The sequence below is a fragment of the Telopea speciosissima genome, chromosome 6 (assembly GCF_018873765.1).
Source record: "Telopea speciosissima isolate NSW1024214 ecotype Mountain lineage chromosome 6, Tspe_v1, whole genome shotgun sequence".
Classification (NCBI taxonomy): Eukaryota; Viridiplantae; Streptophyta; class Magnoliopsida; order Proteales; family Proteaceae; genus Telopea; species Telopea speciosissima.
The window spans coordinates 36,608,378-36,628,608 of NC_057921.1; the positions used below are offsets into that span (position 1 = coordinate 36,608,378).

The 20,231-nt window shown below is 38.7% G+C and overlaps 1 protein-coding gene across 4 annotated transcripts in view; it reads left to right on the forward strand.

Moving 5' to 3' along the window:
* LOC122664213 (transcription initiation factor TFIID subunit 2) overlaps positions 1-20,231 on the forward strand; it is a 93,696-nt gene that overhangs the window by 53,904 nt on the left and 19,561 nt on the right. For 3 of the 4 annotated variants that reach the window (XM_043859937.1, XM_043859938.1, XM_043859940.1), the window contains 3 exons: positions 76-118; positions 6,760-6,846; positions 14,359-14,448. In XM_043859937.1, coding sequence (XP_043715872.1) covers positions 76-118; positions 6,760-6,846; positions 14,359-14,448 — 220 coding nt within the window. The remainder of the gene's footprint in view (positions 1-75; positions 119-6,759; positions 6,847-14,358; positions 14,449-20,231) is intronic. The other variant, XM_043859939.1, reaches the window with a different exon arrangement.

A 20,231-nucleotide genomic window follows, 5' to 3' on the forward strand; every position in this document is an offset into this window, starting at 1 on the left:
TATTTACCAAATCAAAGTTTCTGTTCTTATTTTAATTATGCAGCATTTAGCTTTCTTTATTTATTTTGTTGCCAGGCCAAATGACTTTCATGATTTCCCTGAGTACTTTGTTCTTGAGGTAATGCAATGAGGTAGGCGTTATATGAATTATATGTGATGCATGTCATAGATTCTATATTTATTTCCTTGAGATTTTATTTTGGGCTTAAAAACATAATTAATGGTTTATGTTGATCTTCTTTTCATGGTTTTATGTCCTTTAGGTTTAATAACTGATTATTTATCCATTTATAGAAGTGCAAAAATGGGATTGCAGTAGTAGTAACAAACTAGCTCTACCCTACAGCTTCTGCATAATCTCGTCAATCAAAACTATCCAATTTGTGGACCCCAAACTTTTGATCATCCTAAAGGCTGGAGATGAGTTGCCTTGTGAGCCCCCTGAAGCAGTGACTTTAAAGGAGCCTCAGCCTCTGTAGATATTGGAAGGTTGGTTAGGAATCATAGTTGTCAAGACTTCTTGAGGGTCAAGGGCATTGATCGCTTTTCTGTCTGGGCGATCTTAATCAAAAAAATTGTTAGAAGCCCTGTAGAACTGAATGCTTGAGTGTCTTAATTGATCACCCAGCCCCTTTATTTATAATAATCCAGAATTACAACTTATTCCTACTTAAAGTAGGAATACAACTTATTCCTAATCAAAGTAGGAATGACTCAAAATAGGAATGCCCCCCTTGCCTATTCCTATTAGGAATTCCCATTACAACTAGGAATCCCAAATAGAGATCGGTCAAGGGAAAAAATTACAGAAAAAGAAATAAAAAAAAAAGATAAAAATAATAAAACCAAAGGACTAAATTACCCCTATCGGGTAATTTAGCCTATCTCAACAATCCCCCTCAAGTTGGAGCAAAGATATCGGTCGTGCCCAACTTGACTAGATTGGGATGAAACAATTTCCCAGACAATCCCTTGGTGAAGATATCAACAAGTTAATCGGCAGATGTCACAAAGGGAATACAAATCAGCCCATCTTCTAACTTCTCTTTGATGAAATGCCTATCCACCTCAACATGCTTGGTACGATAATGCTGTACTGGGTTGTGTGCTATGCTGATTGCAGCCTTTCGTGTCTCTTTACTGTGAACATAAGAAAAGGTCTCCTCTAAAGTGGGGAAAGGAACCCGACCAAGAGCTTGCACCCGAATAGGTCATAAACATCATTAAGGCCAGCCAGGAAATCATAGACCCGAAACTTATCAACATAAGAGTGATAGGCAGTAATGTCAGTAGTAGTAGTAGTAGGTTGAAACTGAGCATAGTGATCCAATTGCTGCCATAAACATTTGAGGGCAGCATAGTATTTAGTGACAGACATCTCCTTCTGAGTAGTATTTTGGAGTGTCTTCCTGATTTCATAAACCTGAGCACCACTACTTGAACGACCATAAGTTCCCTTGACAGCAGTCCATATCTGAGTAGCAGTGTCAAGGAGTAGATACTGACTGGAGAGGTCAGTGGTCATAGAATTCAAAACAAATGACATCACCATAGCATCGTTGGCAGCCCATTTAGTACGGGCAGCACCTTCTTCAGTAGGCTGTTTGGTGGTGCCAGTGAGTCCCCTACCAGCCACGGTCAAGGATAGTGATCTGGCCCAAATGAAATAATTCGTACCATCAAGCTTAATGGCAGCAGTATAGGGAAGAAAGTCATTCCTAATCTGACCATCTCCTCCAGAAGTAGCAGTAGTCATCTCTGAGTCGCCCATAATTCAGCTAGGCAGAAATTGAGCCACTAATTTGAAAAACACCGATCTTCAAAAAAAAACTGAATCGAGTGACTTGAAATTGCGGCACTTTCAGCCGTCAGAATAGGCTGAAAGATAGATCGAGTGATCCTCTAGTAGTGGGGAAGAAGTCCTCCAAAAAGGAGCTGATTCTGACCAGCAAATAAGAAGCCCTAATTTTAGCAAAAAATTAGGGCAAAAAGGCTGTTTGGAGAGAAATCGCAGAGCTGAATCTGTCTTGGCTTGATTCAAAACTGCAGTCTTCAAACAGGAAGAGGTGTGTGCCAGGGATAGCAGGAACCAATCTCCAGAAAAAACAGAAATCGATCTTCAGCTTTGTGGGAAGAACTCGATCTCCAATGGTGGAGGGAACCTGTCGGCAGTAGGCAACACCAGTAATCTGCAATCTTCAATGAGGTGAATGCGAGGGCAGCATCTAAATCTGCATTAGATCACCTCATAGGTGCTGCCCTGAATGAAAGAGAGGAGTCGAGAGTGGTGGAGAAGGGAGAAACCAGAAACCGTGGGAGGGGGGAGAAAGAAAACCGGAAAAAGCTTGAGAACTGCTTCTTAGATCAGATTCTGCTCTGATACCATGTTTGAAGCCCTGTAGAACTGAATGCTTGAGTGTCTTAATTGGTCACCCAGCCCCTTTATTTATAATAATCCAGAATTACAACTTATTCCTATTTAAAGTAGGAATACAACTTATTCCTAATCAAAGTAGGAATGTCTCAAACTAGGAATGCCTCCCTTGCCTATTCCTATTAGGAATTCCCATTACAACTAGGAATCCCAAATAGAGATCGGTCAAGGGGAAAAATTACAGAAAAAGAAAAAAAAAAAAAAGATAAAAATAATAAAACCAAAGGACTAAATTACCCCTATCGGGTAATTTAGCCTATCTCAACAAAAATCATGAAACAGGGCCAGAAAAGGGTAACCTTAGGGAAAATGGGTTTAAAATTGTTTGTTTAGGGGGGGTGGAGGGGTAAGAAAAGGAAGAGGGGATGAAACAGCAGCTTCTTCTTCTGGAGAAGATTGAATAATTGAAACTGCAACAGCTGTAATTGCTGCAGGAGGAGGAAGAAGGAGAATTAACAGTAGCAGCAGCAGTCACTGAAGAAGAAGAAAGAGGAAGGAAGAAGAGGACGGGGGTATACCTGCTCAGGTGTCTTTCGACTTCCTTTGACTTCATCTCTCTTTCATATGGCATCAAAACAAAGAAGAGGAAGGGCGTATACCTGCTCAGGTGTCTTCTGACATCCTATGACTGCATCTCTCCTTCATATGGCATCAAAACAAAGAAGACGGAGTCTTTGGAACTCAAGAAAGGATCCATGCAAAAGAGGATTGGCTGAATAAAATTTAATGCCGGCTGTCTACATGACACACCAACAAAATAGACAAAAATAAGAATTTATACTACAGGGGTATATAATAACTAAGTAAACAAGGTCAGCATGACGCTAAACTATGGAAAGGTTTTAAAACAAAGGGGGACATGGAGTTAGTAAAAAAATACCATGTAGAAGCTCATAATAGGTAAGTAAGACAATAATAATATGCAATCTAAATGAATGAAGTATAGACAATTTAGGATAACCAGAAATAGAGATGAGCAAATAATATAGCCCAGCTAAACTTAAAAGGATCAAGCAAGAATAATGAAACAAGAGAAATAGGGACTGGACTATATATACTTACAGTTCGTACACAAAAATAGAGGAAAATGCAACTCATATGGATGAACCAACAAGTATATGCACCAACAAATAAGTAGCAAGAATGAAATAAGTAATAAATAAAGTGAAGATGATGGATTTTATGATTTTAGTTCATCAATTAACAAAATCAGTAGCAAAAATATAAATAAGTGCTCTACTGAAATAAGGTCTGACCAAAAGGAAGGAAGACAGCGTACAGTATCAAGCACAGAATAGAAAATGCTACTGGGAAGGTCTCCACCAATTCCCAAGGGTCTTACCAGCTTGGGAGGCACGGCAGAACTTGGTTAAAACCAAAGAGCTTCGCGGGGCAGCTCCACCGTGCCTTGGGGCTACACTCAGGTAGCCACCGAGGGTGTTTACCAAAATTGGGGATGGGTCAGGCGCGTGAAAGAGATTCGGGGTTGGTGCAGTGAGTGAGAGAGGTGCTGATATGTGGGGATAGGGGAAAGTCGGGTTGTGAGAGAGATACTTAGAATGTCGGAGACTCGGTGAGTTGGTGTGACTAAAAAAGAAATCCTGGGTGGGGAATCTGTCAGCTAAAGGGAAAATTGGGAATGGTGAGGGAAAGGCGGGGGTAGGGAATGAGTGGTGAGATAAGGGAGGAAGAGTCGGGGATGGAGGGGGCGAGGTCCGAGGGAGATAAAATCAGATACTCGGGGATGGGGTTGGATAGTCAGGAAAGGGTAAGATGGTGGGAGGGAGATTTGTGGGACTGTGAGAGGGAATGGGGTATGGAGAGAGGTGGTTGAGAAAGATTAGGAGAAAATCTTTGGGGTGGGTGGAATCTGAAACGAAGGATATTAGGGATGGGATAGTCGGAAAAAGGAAAAGAGTGTGGAGTGAGGGAGAGTTGTGGTGCTGCGAGAGGGTAAAGGGTCTGGATAGGTGAGTGAGAGATATTCAAAGAAAATTTCAGGTGAGGGTGAAATCTGAGATGAAGAAAATCAGGGGTGTGGGTGAAGTGAGAGACATTCATGAAATTGAGATTGTCGAGAATGTGTGAAGGGATGAGTGGGACAGAGAAAATTGGGGGACTAAGTCTGCGGGGACGAAAGTCAGGGGAAGGAGGTGCAAGGGAGATTTGGGGATGTGTGAATGGGGGAATCATGGCTCGGGGGTGGGGGCGAGATAGTATGGAGGTTACTTACCTGAGCTGGGTACTTTCAGCCGAATAGCTTCATGTTAGAGCTCCACCGAGAAAACCATAAATATATGTGTGTATATGTATATGTATGTGTGTATATCTATATATGTATGTATGTATATGTATATGTATATGTGTATATATATATATGTATACATATATACTGCAACATTTTTCTAGTATTTATTTTCCTAAAAATAGACTAATTAAAAATTACAAAAAAAAAATCAGAAAAAAACTACAATGAAAGAGGATGATAGATCTCATTTCCTGTATATATATATATAGATATATATTTTCCCCCCCTTTGCATAATCATGCATTTTCACAAGAAAATAATAAAAAATGATCTGAAAATAGATATACCTTTTGGTTTTGGGTAAAAAGCACATATTAGATGCACATGTCCTTTAAACTAACCAGTTTGATGTAATCACATATTTTTTTTTTCTTTTTCTTATGATCCATAACAAGAAAATAGCAACCTTCCAAAAAAAAAAAGATTTTTATTAAAAAAAAAAGCGAGATTTAGGAGTTTGTCTGAAGTTGCCCAAATTGGTTTCGAATTCAAATTTCATGCTAGTAAATGCAAAATTTCTTCACTTTGATCACTCCTACAGAGTCGTACGGGAGTTCCAAGGAGTCTCCCAAGCTCAGATCGAGAAACAAAGGGAAGTGGAGGTCACAAATGAGTTCTCGGTAACAGGTGGTTTCCGCCTGTTTCTGAAGTGCTGGTCACAGTCTTTTTGTTGAGATGGATTGGGTATCTCGGGTCATACGACCCGTATAAACCAATTTTGAAAGTGGAAGTGCCTGAAAGATCATGTAGGCTTTTATAAAAGTTATATTACGGAACAATTGTTAAATTTGGCATACTATCTGTTCAGGACATGTTTATATGCCTATATTTTGATGAATAATACTCATATGATAGGGTTGGCAGAGCATCATCCTTTGGGAGCGCAATTCAACCTTATATTTATGGATGCTCACCTAGGCATTTTTTTTTTGTTTTTTTTTGGGAGGGGGAGGGGGTGGCAAGGCCTTAAGGGATAGCTAAGGTTCTTTGTTATTTGCTTATTGTGGTCTTCTTGGTACGAGTAATTCTAACTGCTCTAAGATATTGTCACTTACCTGGCTGTAGTGTAGCCCTCTCCAAGGATTCAGGCATCTCCTTGTGGAGGGTTACTCTACTATAGTCTTCATTTAGTGCTGTGGGATTCTAATGGGTGGGGAGATTTCAGATCTTGGTTGGGAAGCTCTGGTCTGGCCTCCACTTGGAAACATCTGAGTCAATGGAGAGAGAAACTTCAAACGTTTTAGCTGATGTGCTTGTCAAACAGGGTATATTGAGATGTATATTAGTTTTTGGGCTTTATTCCTCAATTGTTTTTTTTTTCTCGTTTGCTTTCTCTTGGTTTTGGCTATGATTATTCTGTGATGCCAGTTGTGTTTGCATGCATCATCTTTCAATAAATTAAGTCATTCATCGAAAAAAAGGCAAACTAACAAGTTAGATGGGTATATATATTAAATATTGAAAATTTCTGGGTTTGAGTCTTGGGAGCCAGCCACTTTCAGCAAAAAAATGGCGAAGTTTAGGACCGTCATCAAATTCACCCGTCCCTGGACCCTGCATAGGCTGGACCAACTCTGGGTAATGGCTCTATTTATGTTAAGTATTAAAAATCTTGAAAGTAAAACTAATTAAAATAATGCTGTACATCCTATGCTACTTAATGTTGGTTATTTCTTGATAAATACCTTTATATGGATAAATTGCTGTACTGATTACTGTTTTTCTTGTTTAATCAAAAAAAAGGAAGGAAAAAGTGGTGCTTTTTTTTTCAATAATATGTATTTCTTTGTGGTTACAGCTGTTCAACTTTGACATAAAGGCTTTAAATGCTCTACAACATGTCTTTTGTTGTTGATCTGACATATGCTATTGTAAATGGGAAATTAATTCTACTTGCTGGGAGACTGACCTTTAAGTTTTTTCTTTTGAAAGCCTTAAATTAAGAAGTTTTTGCCTTTCCACTTTGATAAAAGCTCTATTTATTCTGTCTTAGGACTAAATTAAATTATTTTATTAGGCCATTCCTCATGCAATAGCTACAGTCAGAGCAGCAGACAAGAAAAGTCCAAGAGAAGCAGTTGAGTTTGTTTTACAACTGTTGAAGGTGATTCTTGGCACTTGCCCAAACATTTTGTCCCCCACCACCCAAATTTCTATATATCTTTTTTCAATCTCTATAATTGTTCTGCAGAGTGTAATTACATACTAAATGATATGTTTGACCGAACGGCTAAGATGTTATGGATTATAAGATACACAAACTATCGTACAAGATTTGAGCAAATATTTGACATCTCATTCATATCAATTAACAAGGATTGAAAACAAATCGTAATATGCGACTCCTGTCATCTCCACTACCAGACTCTGTACAAGCAAAAACTCAGTCCAGTAAAACTCCGTGCATATTAGAAAATCGTCTTCTTCAACTCTTGAAGATTCTTCTGGTCCTTTATTGCCAAATCCCTCTGATCTGCAATTCATTGATGGAAAGGTTTAGAACAATTTCCCAATTGTTTTAAGATCCAAATTTGGGGAGAGATTGCAATGTTGGCAGTTTTTTATCTTAAAAAATTGAAATTTACATTTTAAAATTCTCAAGCTTTTGCAATGTTTACATAAATGGTTGTTTTCAGTTTTATGCGTGTCTGGTGAACTTCTATTGATGGATTCAATTATACTAACAGGAGAGAATTAGAGCTGAATGCTTAGATGTGTTAATGAACATCTAAGCCCCATTATTTATAATAGAAGGGAGAGAGAAATTATAGAATTGCCCCACATAACTGACTCTATTTAATTAGAGTCGGTTATAGTGGAAAAATAATAAATGAGACCAAAATACCCCCCACGGATTACTAAATATCGTATTTTAACACTCCCCCTCAAGTTGGAGCATAAATATCAAACATGCCCAACTTGACTAAAATAGGATGAGAGACTTTCCCACTTAACCCTTTAGTGAACGCATCAGACAATTGATCAACAGACTTTACAAAAGAAACACATATTAGTCGTTCTTCCAGCTTCTCTTTGATAAAGTGCCTATCAACCTCCACATGCTTGGTATGATTATGCTGAACCGGATTGTGAGCAATGCTAATGGTAGCCTTGTTGTCACAATACAACATCATAGGGAGACAGATGGTGACACCAAGATCTTGTAATAAACCTCTAAGCCATAATAGCTCACAAATGCCTTGTGCCATAACACAAAACTCTGCTTCAGCACTAGACCTTGCCACCATGTTCTGTTTCTTGCTATGCCAAGTGACAAGATTTCCATCTACAAATGAGCAACAACCAGATATGGATTTTCTATCAGCATCAGTATACACTTCAACTTATAGATGGCCATGAGGAGATAAAAGAATTCCTTTTCCCGGGGCTGACTTTAAATGACGAAGAATACGAAGAACAACATCCATATGAGAGGAATAAAAGATCATGCTTGAACTAACTTATCAAACTCACGACAATGGCTATGTCTGGTCATGTATGAGAGAGGTAAATAAGTTTTCCTACCAGCTGCTGGTAGCGACCTTTGTCAACTGGTTCACCCTCTTTTTCCTTGAGTCTTGTAGTAGACCCCATAGGTGTATCCGAAGGGTGACATCCTAACAACCCCGTCTCAGATATTAGATCTAGGATATACTTCCTTTGAGAAAAAAAGATGCCCTTTGAAGATCGAGTAACCTCTATCCCTTGAAAGTACTTCAACTTTCCCAGATCCTTTATTTCAAACTCACGACCAAGGAAAGTCTTCAACTTCTTGATCACATCACCATCATTCCCAGTTACCACAAGTTTAGCAATAGGTGCAAATGTCTCCTGGTAGTTAATCCCATATGTCTAAGTGAACCCCTTTGCCACTAACCTTTTGTTTCACCATAAATATCTATTTACATCCAACTGGTCTTTTCCCCGGAGGAAGAACCACAAGATCTCATGTGTCATTTTTTTTGTAAGGCTCTCATTTCTTCCATCATTGCTGCCTTCCACTTTCCATTTGTAAGAGCTTCCTACCAATTCTAGGGAAGACAAACAGAAGAAAGAGAAGAAACAAAACACGAAAGGATGGAGAGAGAGAATTATAAGAAACAACATGAGATATAGGATGCTGAGTACAAGTCCTAGTACCTTTGCGAAGAGCAATAGGTAACTCAGGAGGAGTATTACCTGGAGTGGGAGGATGATCTGGATCCAGAATCAGCAACTGGATGGGTACTGGTGCTGTAATGGATGGAAGCTACTTGTATTTGGAACATCCTCTCTGATATGTTTTGAGATTGGAGTCATTAATTCTCCTCTGAAATTCTCCAATGGTTTTTTGAACTGGAGTGAGCTCCCCCTGTACAGGAACAACATCATTACTAGTATCCGAGGTCTTCCCCTGTGTAGGATTCTGTCTGGTAGATGGTATGTGAGGAACAAGAGGAGTAGGTTCAGGCTGTTCAGGTTGGTTATAAGGCTGGTTATAAGTCTGGTTATACACCAGAGCCTCAAGAGGAGCCCTAAGAGTCAACACATATTCACTAGAATTCTCCCCCTGAAGAGGTGTAATGGGATAATAGGAAAGGGTTTCATGAAAGATAACATCCATACTCGCCACCGTACAACGGGTGGGGGGTTTAAAACATTTATAACCCTTCTGGGAGGGAGAATATCCTAAGAAAATGCAGCGAAGATCACGGGGCTTAAGTTTACCAGTAGATAGAGTATCCCAAACATAATAAACACAACCAAAAATTTTAGGGGGAACTACAAATGCGGAAATGCCATGTAAAAGGTCAGTAGGGGTACGCGAGTCAAGAACTCGGGTTGGCATCCTATTAATAAGGTAGGTTGCAGTAAGAACAACATCCCCCTCCAATATTGAGGAGGAACATTACAGGCAAACATAAGAGCCTGAGCCACCTATAGGAGGTGGTGGTTTTTTCTTTCAGCCATTCCATTTTGGGTAGGTGTATCAACACAAATGGTCTGGTGAAGTATCCCATGGGCAGCAAGGTATTTTTGGTATTGACCTTCCATATTCTTTGCCATTGTTACTCAAAAGTTTTGAGAGGCATTGAATTGGGTCTGAACCAACTTTTGAAAATGCTGAAAACACGAGAAAACATCACTTTTATTATGTATCAAATACACCCATGTACTCCTAGAGTGACGGTTAATAAAAGAAACAAACCAACGATGGCCAAAAAAAGAAGGTTTCCGACTAGGACCCCACACATCAGTATGAAGCATATTAATAGTAGAAATACTTCTTTCATTAGAAGTAGAATAAGTTGAATGAGTCTGTTTGGCCAGAACACAAGCCTAAAAAAAATTCATCCTTATTACAATGCTTAACTAATGCTGGAAGTAAATGGGATAAAATTCCTAAAGGAGGGTGACCTAATCAATTGTGCCATTGTTGAAGTTTAGAAGAGACTAATGAATTTTGATGGAGGGGAACCACCACCAAGCAGATACAGTCCATCATTCACTTTACCACATCCAGTTGTCACCCCCATTGCCAGATCCTGAAAAACACAATCAGAAGGAAAAAAAGTCACTTTACAATTCAAGTCACGAGTAGGACTACTAATGGATAAAAGATTAGTGGTAAAATTAGGTATATGTAAAACAGAGTATAAAGTGAGAGAAGGAGAGCAGTTGATAGAGCCTTTCCCAGAGACAGAGGAGAGAGAACCATCAACTACCCGAACTTTGTCTTTCCCAGAAGTTGGTGAATAACGATGAAAGAAGCTGGGGGGTCCAGTCATATGATCGGTGGCACCGGAGTCTATGATCCAAGGAGTGGAGACTACCGCTGCACAATGACCAGCAAATGAAATAATACCTGAATGGGTAAAATTGGAACCTTAAATGGTGGATTGATTGGCAGGAGCTGATGTACTAGATGCAGCAGAAGCTTGTAACATACGACGGAATGCCTGAAGTTCTTCCTGGGAGAGATCAGTGTCAGTAGTAGGAGCTGTGGGAACACTTTCAGTATGATTGGCTTTGTTTTTCGATTTCCCACGAGCAGCACGCTTGGCTCAAAATCAGCTGGTTTACCATGAAGCTTTCAACTAGTAGCTTTGGTGTGATAGGACTTGTTACAGTGTTCACACTTCACAGGCCATTTAGAAGAATCACTTGAAGCAGCAATAGCAGCAGATATGGGAGCGGCAGTTGCAGCAGTCTGTAGAGCAGATCGGTCAGTGGTGGGTGTATGTAGCATTGTTGCCCTACGATTTTCTTCAGAAAGAACCAAGGCATAGGACTGCTCTAAAGTAGGAAATGGAACTTTGCCCAAAACTTGAACTCGAAACTGGTCATATTCAACATTTAATCTGGTCAGAAAATCATAAATTCTGATTTTATCCACATGCTTCCGGTAGGCAGCAATATTGGTTGGAGTGGTGGGCTGATAATCAGAGTAATGGTCTAATTGCTGCCATAAACTACGCAGGACAGCATAGTATTTGGAAATAGAGAGATCCTTTTGGGTGGTGTCATGAAATTTTTTCGGAGTTCATGCACCTGTGCATAATTCCCTACCTGTCCATAGGTTTCCTTTGCAGCAGACCATATTTGAGAGACAGTCTCCAATAATAAATATCCACTGGCAAGATCAGATTGCATCGAACCAAGTAGATACGACATAACAAGTGAATCATTGGATATCCAGCGATCTTGGGCAGAACCAAGGGCAATCGGTTTCTGAGTTGTACCAGTAATGTGGCCAGTGAGCCTTCGTCCAGCAATAGCGAGGTATGTAGATCTAGACCACATCAAATAATTGGATCCATCCAATTTTATTGAGTTAACAACAAAGGGAATGTAGTCATTGCGACCTTGTCCTTCAGAACCAGAGTTGGCAGAAGAGATGTCAGAAGAAATCGGCTCAGTTGAAGATGTGAATAATTCTCACAAACCAACCGGCAGAAAGTCCACAAATCATAGCTGAATTGCTCACCCTGGTAGAGGAATAAAATCTCCAAATCTCAGCTCAAGAAAAGAAGTCACCAAGGAGATCGATATCTGGTAGGGTTTTGACAAAACCCAAATCGCAAGAAGCTGCCGATTGAAAGAGAACCAAAAAAAGGCAGAAGAGGCCAATAATCAGGTCGAGTTCTCCAGTGATGGTGGTGAGACACTCCTTTTAAAGTCAGCAACAACAGAAGCCCTCGATATTGTCAGGGTTTTGAAAAAAACCCGAAAAGTGTTAATATCGATGAAGAGAAGAGGCTGTAAGATAGAAGCTTGTCCGAGAAACCCCTGCTGGTCTTGATCTTCGAAGAACAGAGATCTGATCCTCACTGATATTAAAAAGAATCAGTCCCTAAATTGAAGCTTCAAAAATCGCAGGTGGGAATTGGCACAACTGCTATCGATCTTGAATTAGGTATTGAGGGGCAGCAACTAGATCCATGGATCACCTCATTAGTGCTGTCCTGCAACAGTGAAAGAAACCAGAAAGAAAAAAGGAGAAAAAAAGGAGGAGAAAGAGAAAGAGAAAGAGGGAAGAAGAAGGAAAAAAAGGAGATGGGAGAAAAAAGAAGAGGGATTTGAACTCACACTCAAACCTGCTCTGATGCCATGTTAACAGGAGAAATATAGAGCTCAATGCTTGGATGTGTTGAAGAACATCCAAGCTCCTTTATTTATAATAGAAGAAGGGAGAGAGAAATTACAGAATTGCCCCCACATAGCCGACTCCATTTAATTAGAGTCGGTTATAGTGGAAAAATAATAAATAAGATCAAAATACCCTCCACGGATTACTAAATACAGTATTTAAAAAATTATTTTGTACATTATTGAAATATTCCATTGTTTCATAATCTCTTGAAGCACAGTTGGGTGCCATCCTCCCACATGATTTCTCACAGTTTTTGAATCATAATTGTCAATCTTTCCCCTCTTCACTCTCCACACCCCCCCCCCCAAAAAAAAAGGTGAAGCACTTTCACTCTCCTCTTATTATGTCCTGAAAGGAATTAATTTATGATGTGTATGACACTGAAAGCATTAAGCGAAAGGTTTGGCTAAGTTGTCCAAAACAGCTGTTAATGCTGAAATAGAAATCAATGAGATATCAACTTAGCTTGCTTGAGACACTAATTTATTTGTGTGACACAGGAATGATATGACATTCAGCAATGCTGTTTGCAGAATATCTTTCACATTTTTTTTTTCAATTCAAATTTTAATGGCTCTTTTTGTTTGCTTTGTTTTGCTAGTTTCGTATTGCTTGCATAGTTTTTGTAAATGATTCTATTTCATGGTCTGGGATCTTGCCATCTTGGTTTAATTTAGGCTGCATATCAATTGTTGGATACAGGCCAGTCCATTGTTATTGACTTTGATCTTATAGCCCAGTGAGGGATTTATGTTAACACCATTCACTTGTAACTTAGAGTGGTACAAGTTCTCAAACTAGTTAAGCTGGGTCTGGGCTGGGTACTTGAATTTAAATACTGAAACACACAACAGAAATAGAAGCTTTAACAGTGGAGTTCTTTGAATAATAGAGGAATTTGGTTGGATTTCTGTGACAACTTGAAACTTCTTCCAAAATAGAATAAGGTTTGGTTACAGAATCAGTTTAAACATGTGTAGTCCACCCATGACCCAAGTGTCCGAAGATCATTCTGGTGGATACACCAGTCCTGGATTCAGACGTCCCGGAGCCACCTGTCCAATGTCATGCTGAACAGTTTGTACCTTAAACCAAAAAATTACCAATGGTTCATGGTTTTCTGGTATGATTCTAGCTGACTGTCAGGCTGGGTGATCGGATCACTTTGACTGCAAACTGCTGGTACCAAACAGTCAAGCTCCAGTCTGTTTTTTTTTCACTATTGGGTGGACCATATTGGCGAATCCTTTATTTTGTTTATAAATTGATTGATTGTAAACAACTAAATATTTAAATGGGTAATGCTTGGATTGTTAAAGTATTGACCTTCAGAAATGGGATCTAAACACTAATTTTTAAAAATTAAAGGAAAGAGGGTGATATTCTGGGACACCCACTTAAGTGATCTTTTGTTTTCCCTTTAATAGAAATACGTAAAGTTCATATTACCTGGTTCTGGTTTTAGAAAAGGGTGCTTCTTGTCACCAAAGTGGTGAACTTAGAAGTTGTAACCTTGTTTTGATTGCCCCTTTTCTTGTTCCCAAAATTTCTTTAAGTCAAGAGTAAAAAGGGATTTTTACCATTGTCACTATCAAGTGCTGTCATTGTTTTGCACACTTTTCTAGTTGACATATGAAAGGACAAGATTTTACCCCTATTGAAAAGAAGTTTTTTATGACTTCTTTTTCACTAAGCTTAGTTACAACAAGATTTTCCCTTTAGAAAATACCAATCTTTTAAAGTTTATGATGTATTTAAGTAGAAAGATTTTTTTTTTGTTGCCTTGAAGTGCATACTCATGTATGCATGCATGAGTGCAGACGTGTGTATACTCTTGTGTTTTTTCTCCATTGCCTTAAATATTTCTATTTAGTCAAATATGTGAAGTCCATGAGGATTCCTGGGTTTGTTGTTGAGATTGTATGTTTTTATCATGCACAATGTTAACTTGCTCTCTTTGGCCTTTTGATGATTATCCTACAGTATAATGATAACAATGGAAATTCTTACTCTGACGTCTACTGGCTTGCTGCATTGGTCGAGTCAGTTGGTGAACTAGAGTTTGGACAACAGGTATTTGAACATTAGTATCATTTTCCTTCATCTCAACACTGAACTATTGTTGTTTCTTGATTACTGATAATTTTTTTTTGTGACAATGTAGCAATACTTCTATTCTTCTCTTTTCAGGTTTTCGTGTTTCTTTTATGCTATTGTGCCTTAACTTTTTGTAACTTCATTCAAATCAATAACCAGTCAATCAAACAGAGCTTGAAGGTGTGAGAAGAAGAAGAAGAATTATTTATGAAACCTGTCCAATAGGTATTGTGCTCCTAGTAGGAGTCCTACTAAGAATACAACACTGATTACAAAACAAAGAAGGAAACTAAATAAATATAAAACAACCATAACATATCACGATTGGGACACTCCCCCTCAAGCTGGAGCTTATAAATCACCCATGCCCAGCTTGGAGCAGTCTTTTAAGAAAGTAGGACGAAACAGAGGCTTGGTAAACATTTCACCCAACTGATCTGTAGAAGAACTAATGGAATAACAATCAACTTCCTCATAACCACGTTCCACACAAAGTGACAATCGTCTTCAATGTGATGCAGGTCCATCACCCAAATGGGCTTTTATTTTATTAGGAATAAGTCTAGGGTTGGGTTATATACATGTTGGGCCTTTGATCCCATGGGTGTTCTATGTAATAGGCCACTTTTATGGCCCTAAAATATGAGTAATAAGGTTACATACGGGATTAGTTAGTAGATTTCTTTTTATTTGGTTAGTGATCATGTGACTTGGTTAAGTGGTCATGTGACTATTTAATTGTTGTTTAAGTTGGGCTGGATTAGGACTCTATATGTCCGACCATGTTTTGAGTCTATTTCTTTTGTTATTTCACTTTCCTAGTTAGTTTAAGTTACCTAATAGGTTAAAGATTGGGTTAGGCCTTTCCTTTTTAGTGTAGGCATCTATTTTTGAGTCTTTTATATAAAGTTGTAAGGGAGGCAAGTATTGGACACGAATTTTGGTTAATGAAGAGCTTTTTGCTGCTCTTCTTCTCCATTGAATATTTTTGTCTTGTGTTTGATCAAGGCTGGTGGGATTGGTGTTTGGATCCAATCGACACCTTGCGGTATGAAGCCTGAGTGGATCGTTTAAAGGAATTGGTGTTTGATCCGATTTACACCTTGCGGTGTGAATCCCGGGTGGTTCGAATTGGTTATTTGTTTTCTCCATTGCTGTTACGTTCAAGTCTACATTCAAGTTCTGATTTCAAGAGTGATTCTTCATCAAGCACTGTTCAAGTCTACAACATAACCCCAAGTCTTATTCAATCTGTTCTTCATCCACAATTAAGTCTAGAACTAAAAACCTGCAACTATTCTTCTTCCCTTCTAGAAGTCACATGCAAGGTGATTTTGGCGAGAATTCTGCCCAATCAAATCTAACCGTTAGAACCTGCTGAAATTTGGATCGAGTTTAGTCCTTTCATGAAACACCGGGTTATTTGCAATGTTGATAGCAACTTGATTATCACTGGACATCTTCATAGGTTTAGTCACCCGAAAACCAAACTCATGAAGTAGTGATTTCAACCACATCAATTCAGCTGCAGTATGAGCCATAGCCCTATACTCAGCCTTAGTACTGGAGATCTAGTCATAGTTGTTTGCTTCTTGCTTCTCCACGTGACAAGATTGCCACCAATAAATGTGCAATAACCGGTGGTAGATCTCCTATCACTGTTAGAACTAGCCCAGTCTGCATCAAACAATCCAACAAGATCAATATGTTGATGTGGACGATAAATGAGTCCTTTTCCTAGAGCCCCCTTTAGATACCTTAAAATACAACATGCCACCTCTTTTAGGTGATTGCATAAACTGGCTTATAACACCAACAACAAAGGATATATCAGGTGTAGTAATAGTTAGATAAATGAGTTTCCCAACTAATCTCCTCTATCGTTGCTTGTCTTCCAACTCCTCACTATCACTTGTCCCAAACTTCTGGTGTGGACCTACAGGAGTATCAACTAATTTAGAAGCAAGTATACTAGTCTCAGATAAGATGTCCACATATTTTCTCTGTGATAACAACTTTCTTACTTCGTAGTACTTCAATACGAAGAAAAGACTTGAGGGCACTCATCTGAAAATGCTTATGGATACAAGATTTTACCTTTGTAATCCTGGATGCATCATCCCCATATATGATAATGTTATTGACATACACAACCAAAACTACCACTTTAGAGTCTCGCTGCAGAACAAAAACAATGATCAAAATAACAACTTGTTATGATAAAGTGGGCTATCAAGCTTTTTCTAGCGGCCTCTTCTTCGCTGAGTTCGTCGCTTTCTTGAAGTTGGGTCTGGTTACCGAGTTGAGATTAGGCCTTTGGGGTTCTTCCCCTTCCCTTTTGCAGGTCCTTGCCTCCACTTAGTAAAGGCAAGGCCTTGTAATTTGTTTCTGGTTTTGTCTGTTCTCTCCCTCCTCCCTTCTCTTCTTTGGTTATGATTTTTTTGTCACCCCCCTCCCAAAAAAAAAAAACATTGTATGAATCCGCACCGAGTAACAATTGAACGCAACTTGTCAAACCAGGCTCTAGGTAACTATTTTAAACCATAAATTTCCTTATGTAGCTTACAGACTCTGAGAATTCTCCCCCTGATAACTGAACAACATACTCGGGAGGTTGCTCCATAGATACCTCCTTATGTAGATCACCATATAAGAAACAAGGATCAAGAACTTGGTGCAGACACTGGTTTCGACCAGCCAGAAATCAAGATTTCTCAGGTTTCGACCATATCTCAGTCGTAATTTGGTACTTTCTACAAGCCAATTTGAAACCTTGGTTTCGAGGCCTAGAAGCTTTTTTTTTGCCTTGATTTTGGTTGTTCTGCCTATTTTTGATATTTTGAATCCAATCCATGCATTAGTTTCACATAGAGAACACTCAAAATAATACTTGTGGTTTTGACCTAAGTTTGATAGTGTATATTGTTCTTAGAAATGTTATCGAATAAGGTTTGACCGGCAACAAAACTTTCAAACAAATCCAAGATTCCTTAAATCTGATTTATATTGAAGGAGTTATGTTCTAGTCAAACTTAATTTGGTGTACATGAATGTTGTTCAAAATTGCTTTGAATGGAAATAAATTTTTGGACATCAAAACAAATGAATATTATACCGCACTTTTGGTTGTTAACAATGTTTTATCATTTTAAGATTTATGGAATTTTTAGATTGGAGAAAAACCCCAGCATTTAAAAGTTCAAAATTACACCTACCGCCGAAAATCCAGTTTTGTTCTTGAGTTGGGGGGGTTGACTTTTTATCCTTTTAGAATTTGATTTTTTAACTTTTTTTATTGGATTCAAATAGGGGGTATTTCATTACCAAAAAAAAATAAAAAAAATAGGGGGTAATTGCTTGTCTAAGAATAATATCCTAAGTAAATGAAATAACAAATAATTTCATTTACTTGAATGATATATGGCATAAATAAGTGTTTGTCCTGGTTTTGAGCCAGGTTTGCTCAAATTTTGATGGGTGATAAATGAATTTATAGAGGGGTTCAGGTTGAAAATTGCGAAATTGCCGAAATATGGCCAAACTAGGGTCAAAACCCGTCGAAACCAGGTTGAATTTAAACTCGACCCACATCTCGTCTCGGTAGGCTGCAAAACCGAGTTCTTCCATGATAAGAAGACATTATTGATATCCAAAATGCACAAGTATAGGAAGAGTAGGTGCACAACCAGTATTTGTATCAATCATAGTTGTCACGGCGTCACGGCGATCCAAGTCGGTGGAGGGGTGTCACGTCGATATATCGACATGTCGCCCGCCATGGCGAGTATGTCGACCATGTTTTATTTTTTATTTTCTCTATTTTTAATGTTTTAATAGATGTATACTCAAGCCATGTTTTATTTTTTCTTTATTGTTTCTCAAGTTTTAATAAGAAAATTCAGAAATTGAAGAAGAAATCGAAGAGGGAAAGAAGACAGGAAGAAGAAATCGAAGAAGAAATCAAAGAGGGAAAGAAGATATCGAAAGAAATCGAAGAGGGAAAGAAGACAGGAAGAAGAAATCGAAGAAGAAATCAAAGAGGGAAAGAAGAAATCGAAAGAAATCGAAGAGGGAAGAAGAAATCGAAGACAAGAAGAAGAAATCGAAGAGGGAAAGAGAGACAGGAAGAAGAAATCAAAGAGGGACGCCATGGCGTAGGTTGCCATGCAACCTTCTCCAGTGCCAGGACGCCATGGTGGGGCCGTGGCGACGCCATGACAACTATGGTATCAATAGAGGAGCTAATCGCAGGAGGGAAAAAATCTGATGTATTTTCAAAAAAGCTAACATTGGTGCTGACAAACTGCCAATGAGTAAGAGAATCATAACACTTGTACCGTTTTTTGCGTTCTAGAGTAACCAAGAAAAAACACACTTGATAACCTTGGGAGACAACTTACCATCTTGAGGTTGCAATATATGAACAAAGCACACAACCAAAAATTCAAGGCAACAAAGCAAATAAGGGAGATTTTGGAAACAAAACAAATATAGGAGAACGGTTAGCTAGCATAGAAGAGGGCATGCGGTTGATTAAATAATAAGCGGTGAGAACGGTATCCAATAAAAAATGTTTGGGTACATGCATATGGATCATGAGAGATCGAGCAATCTCAGATGAATGTCTATTTTTTTGTTCAGCAACCCCATTTTGTTGTGGTGTGTAAGAGCAACTCGTTTAATGAATCATACCATTAGCCAAGCAGAAGTTAGGAATTTCACGCTAAGTGTATTCAAAAACATTATCGGTTAATACTTTATGGAAGCATTAATCTGGGTCTGTATTTCATTATAGGAATTTTTACAAACAGAAAGAAACTCTGAACAATCTTTCAATAAATAAACCAAAATTAACTGGGAATGATCATCCACAAAAATAACAAAATAAGAAAAGCTAACATTTTTTGACACAACATGAACCCCAAATATTAGAATGAACTAAAGAAAATAAAGAACTTCTAGGCACACTACGAGCAGGGAAAGATGACCGATGAGGCTTCCCAAGTTCATTGGTGATGCAGCACCATGTGCCCACATCCGAAGGAAGAAGAAGAAGCAGAAATTAGGGCTTAGTTTGGGAGCCATAGCTTAGGTTTACATTTAGTAGGTTCTATACTTAGTTTTATTTCAGCTTATTTGTAAACTTAAATTGAACCGGTTCAAACCATGGTTCAATTTAAGTGATTTAATTAAGTGTCTTTTGCTTTAAGTTATTAGGGGTAAATAGGTCTTTTAACTTAAAATTTTATGTTGTTTTAATTAGATTCCCCCCCTCCATGATTTAAGTGAGGGAAGAGTTTAATTTGTATTAGGATTTGGCCTATGGCCTTTTATTATTAATATTGAAATCGTGGGAGGCTCTCCCATAGTTTAAGAATTAAAAAAAAAGACTTTTGTGCTGCCGCCATTGTTGCTGCTGCTGCTCCTTGGAGTGTTGCATCCTTGTGGTTCTATCAAGGTGGAAAGGGTAGGTGGATCTCCTACGACTCCTTATGCCGTGACGGCCGGGAGGATCCCTAAGTTTGAAGGTGGTTCTATCCTTCTAAGTTCTCAGCTGCTGCCATTGAAGAACCTGCAATTTCAGAGAGTATTTAATATTTTAAGTCATTCCTCTTCTTCTAATTCCTCTAACTTCCCACCCCCTTCTCAAATTAAAACCTAAAGCCCCAAAACCCTGCACAGACCATTCCAACCATCACCTTCCTCTCAGATTTGGGTCGGTTATCCCCCTCTCCAATTGGGAAACTCGATCTGAGTTT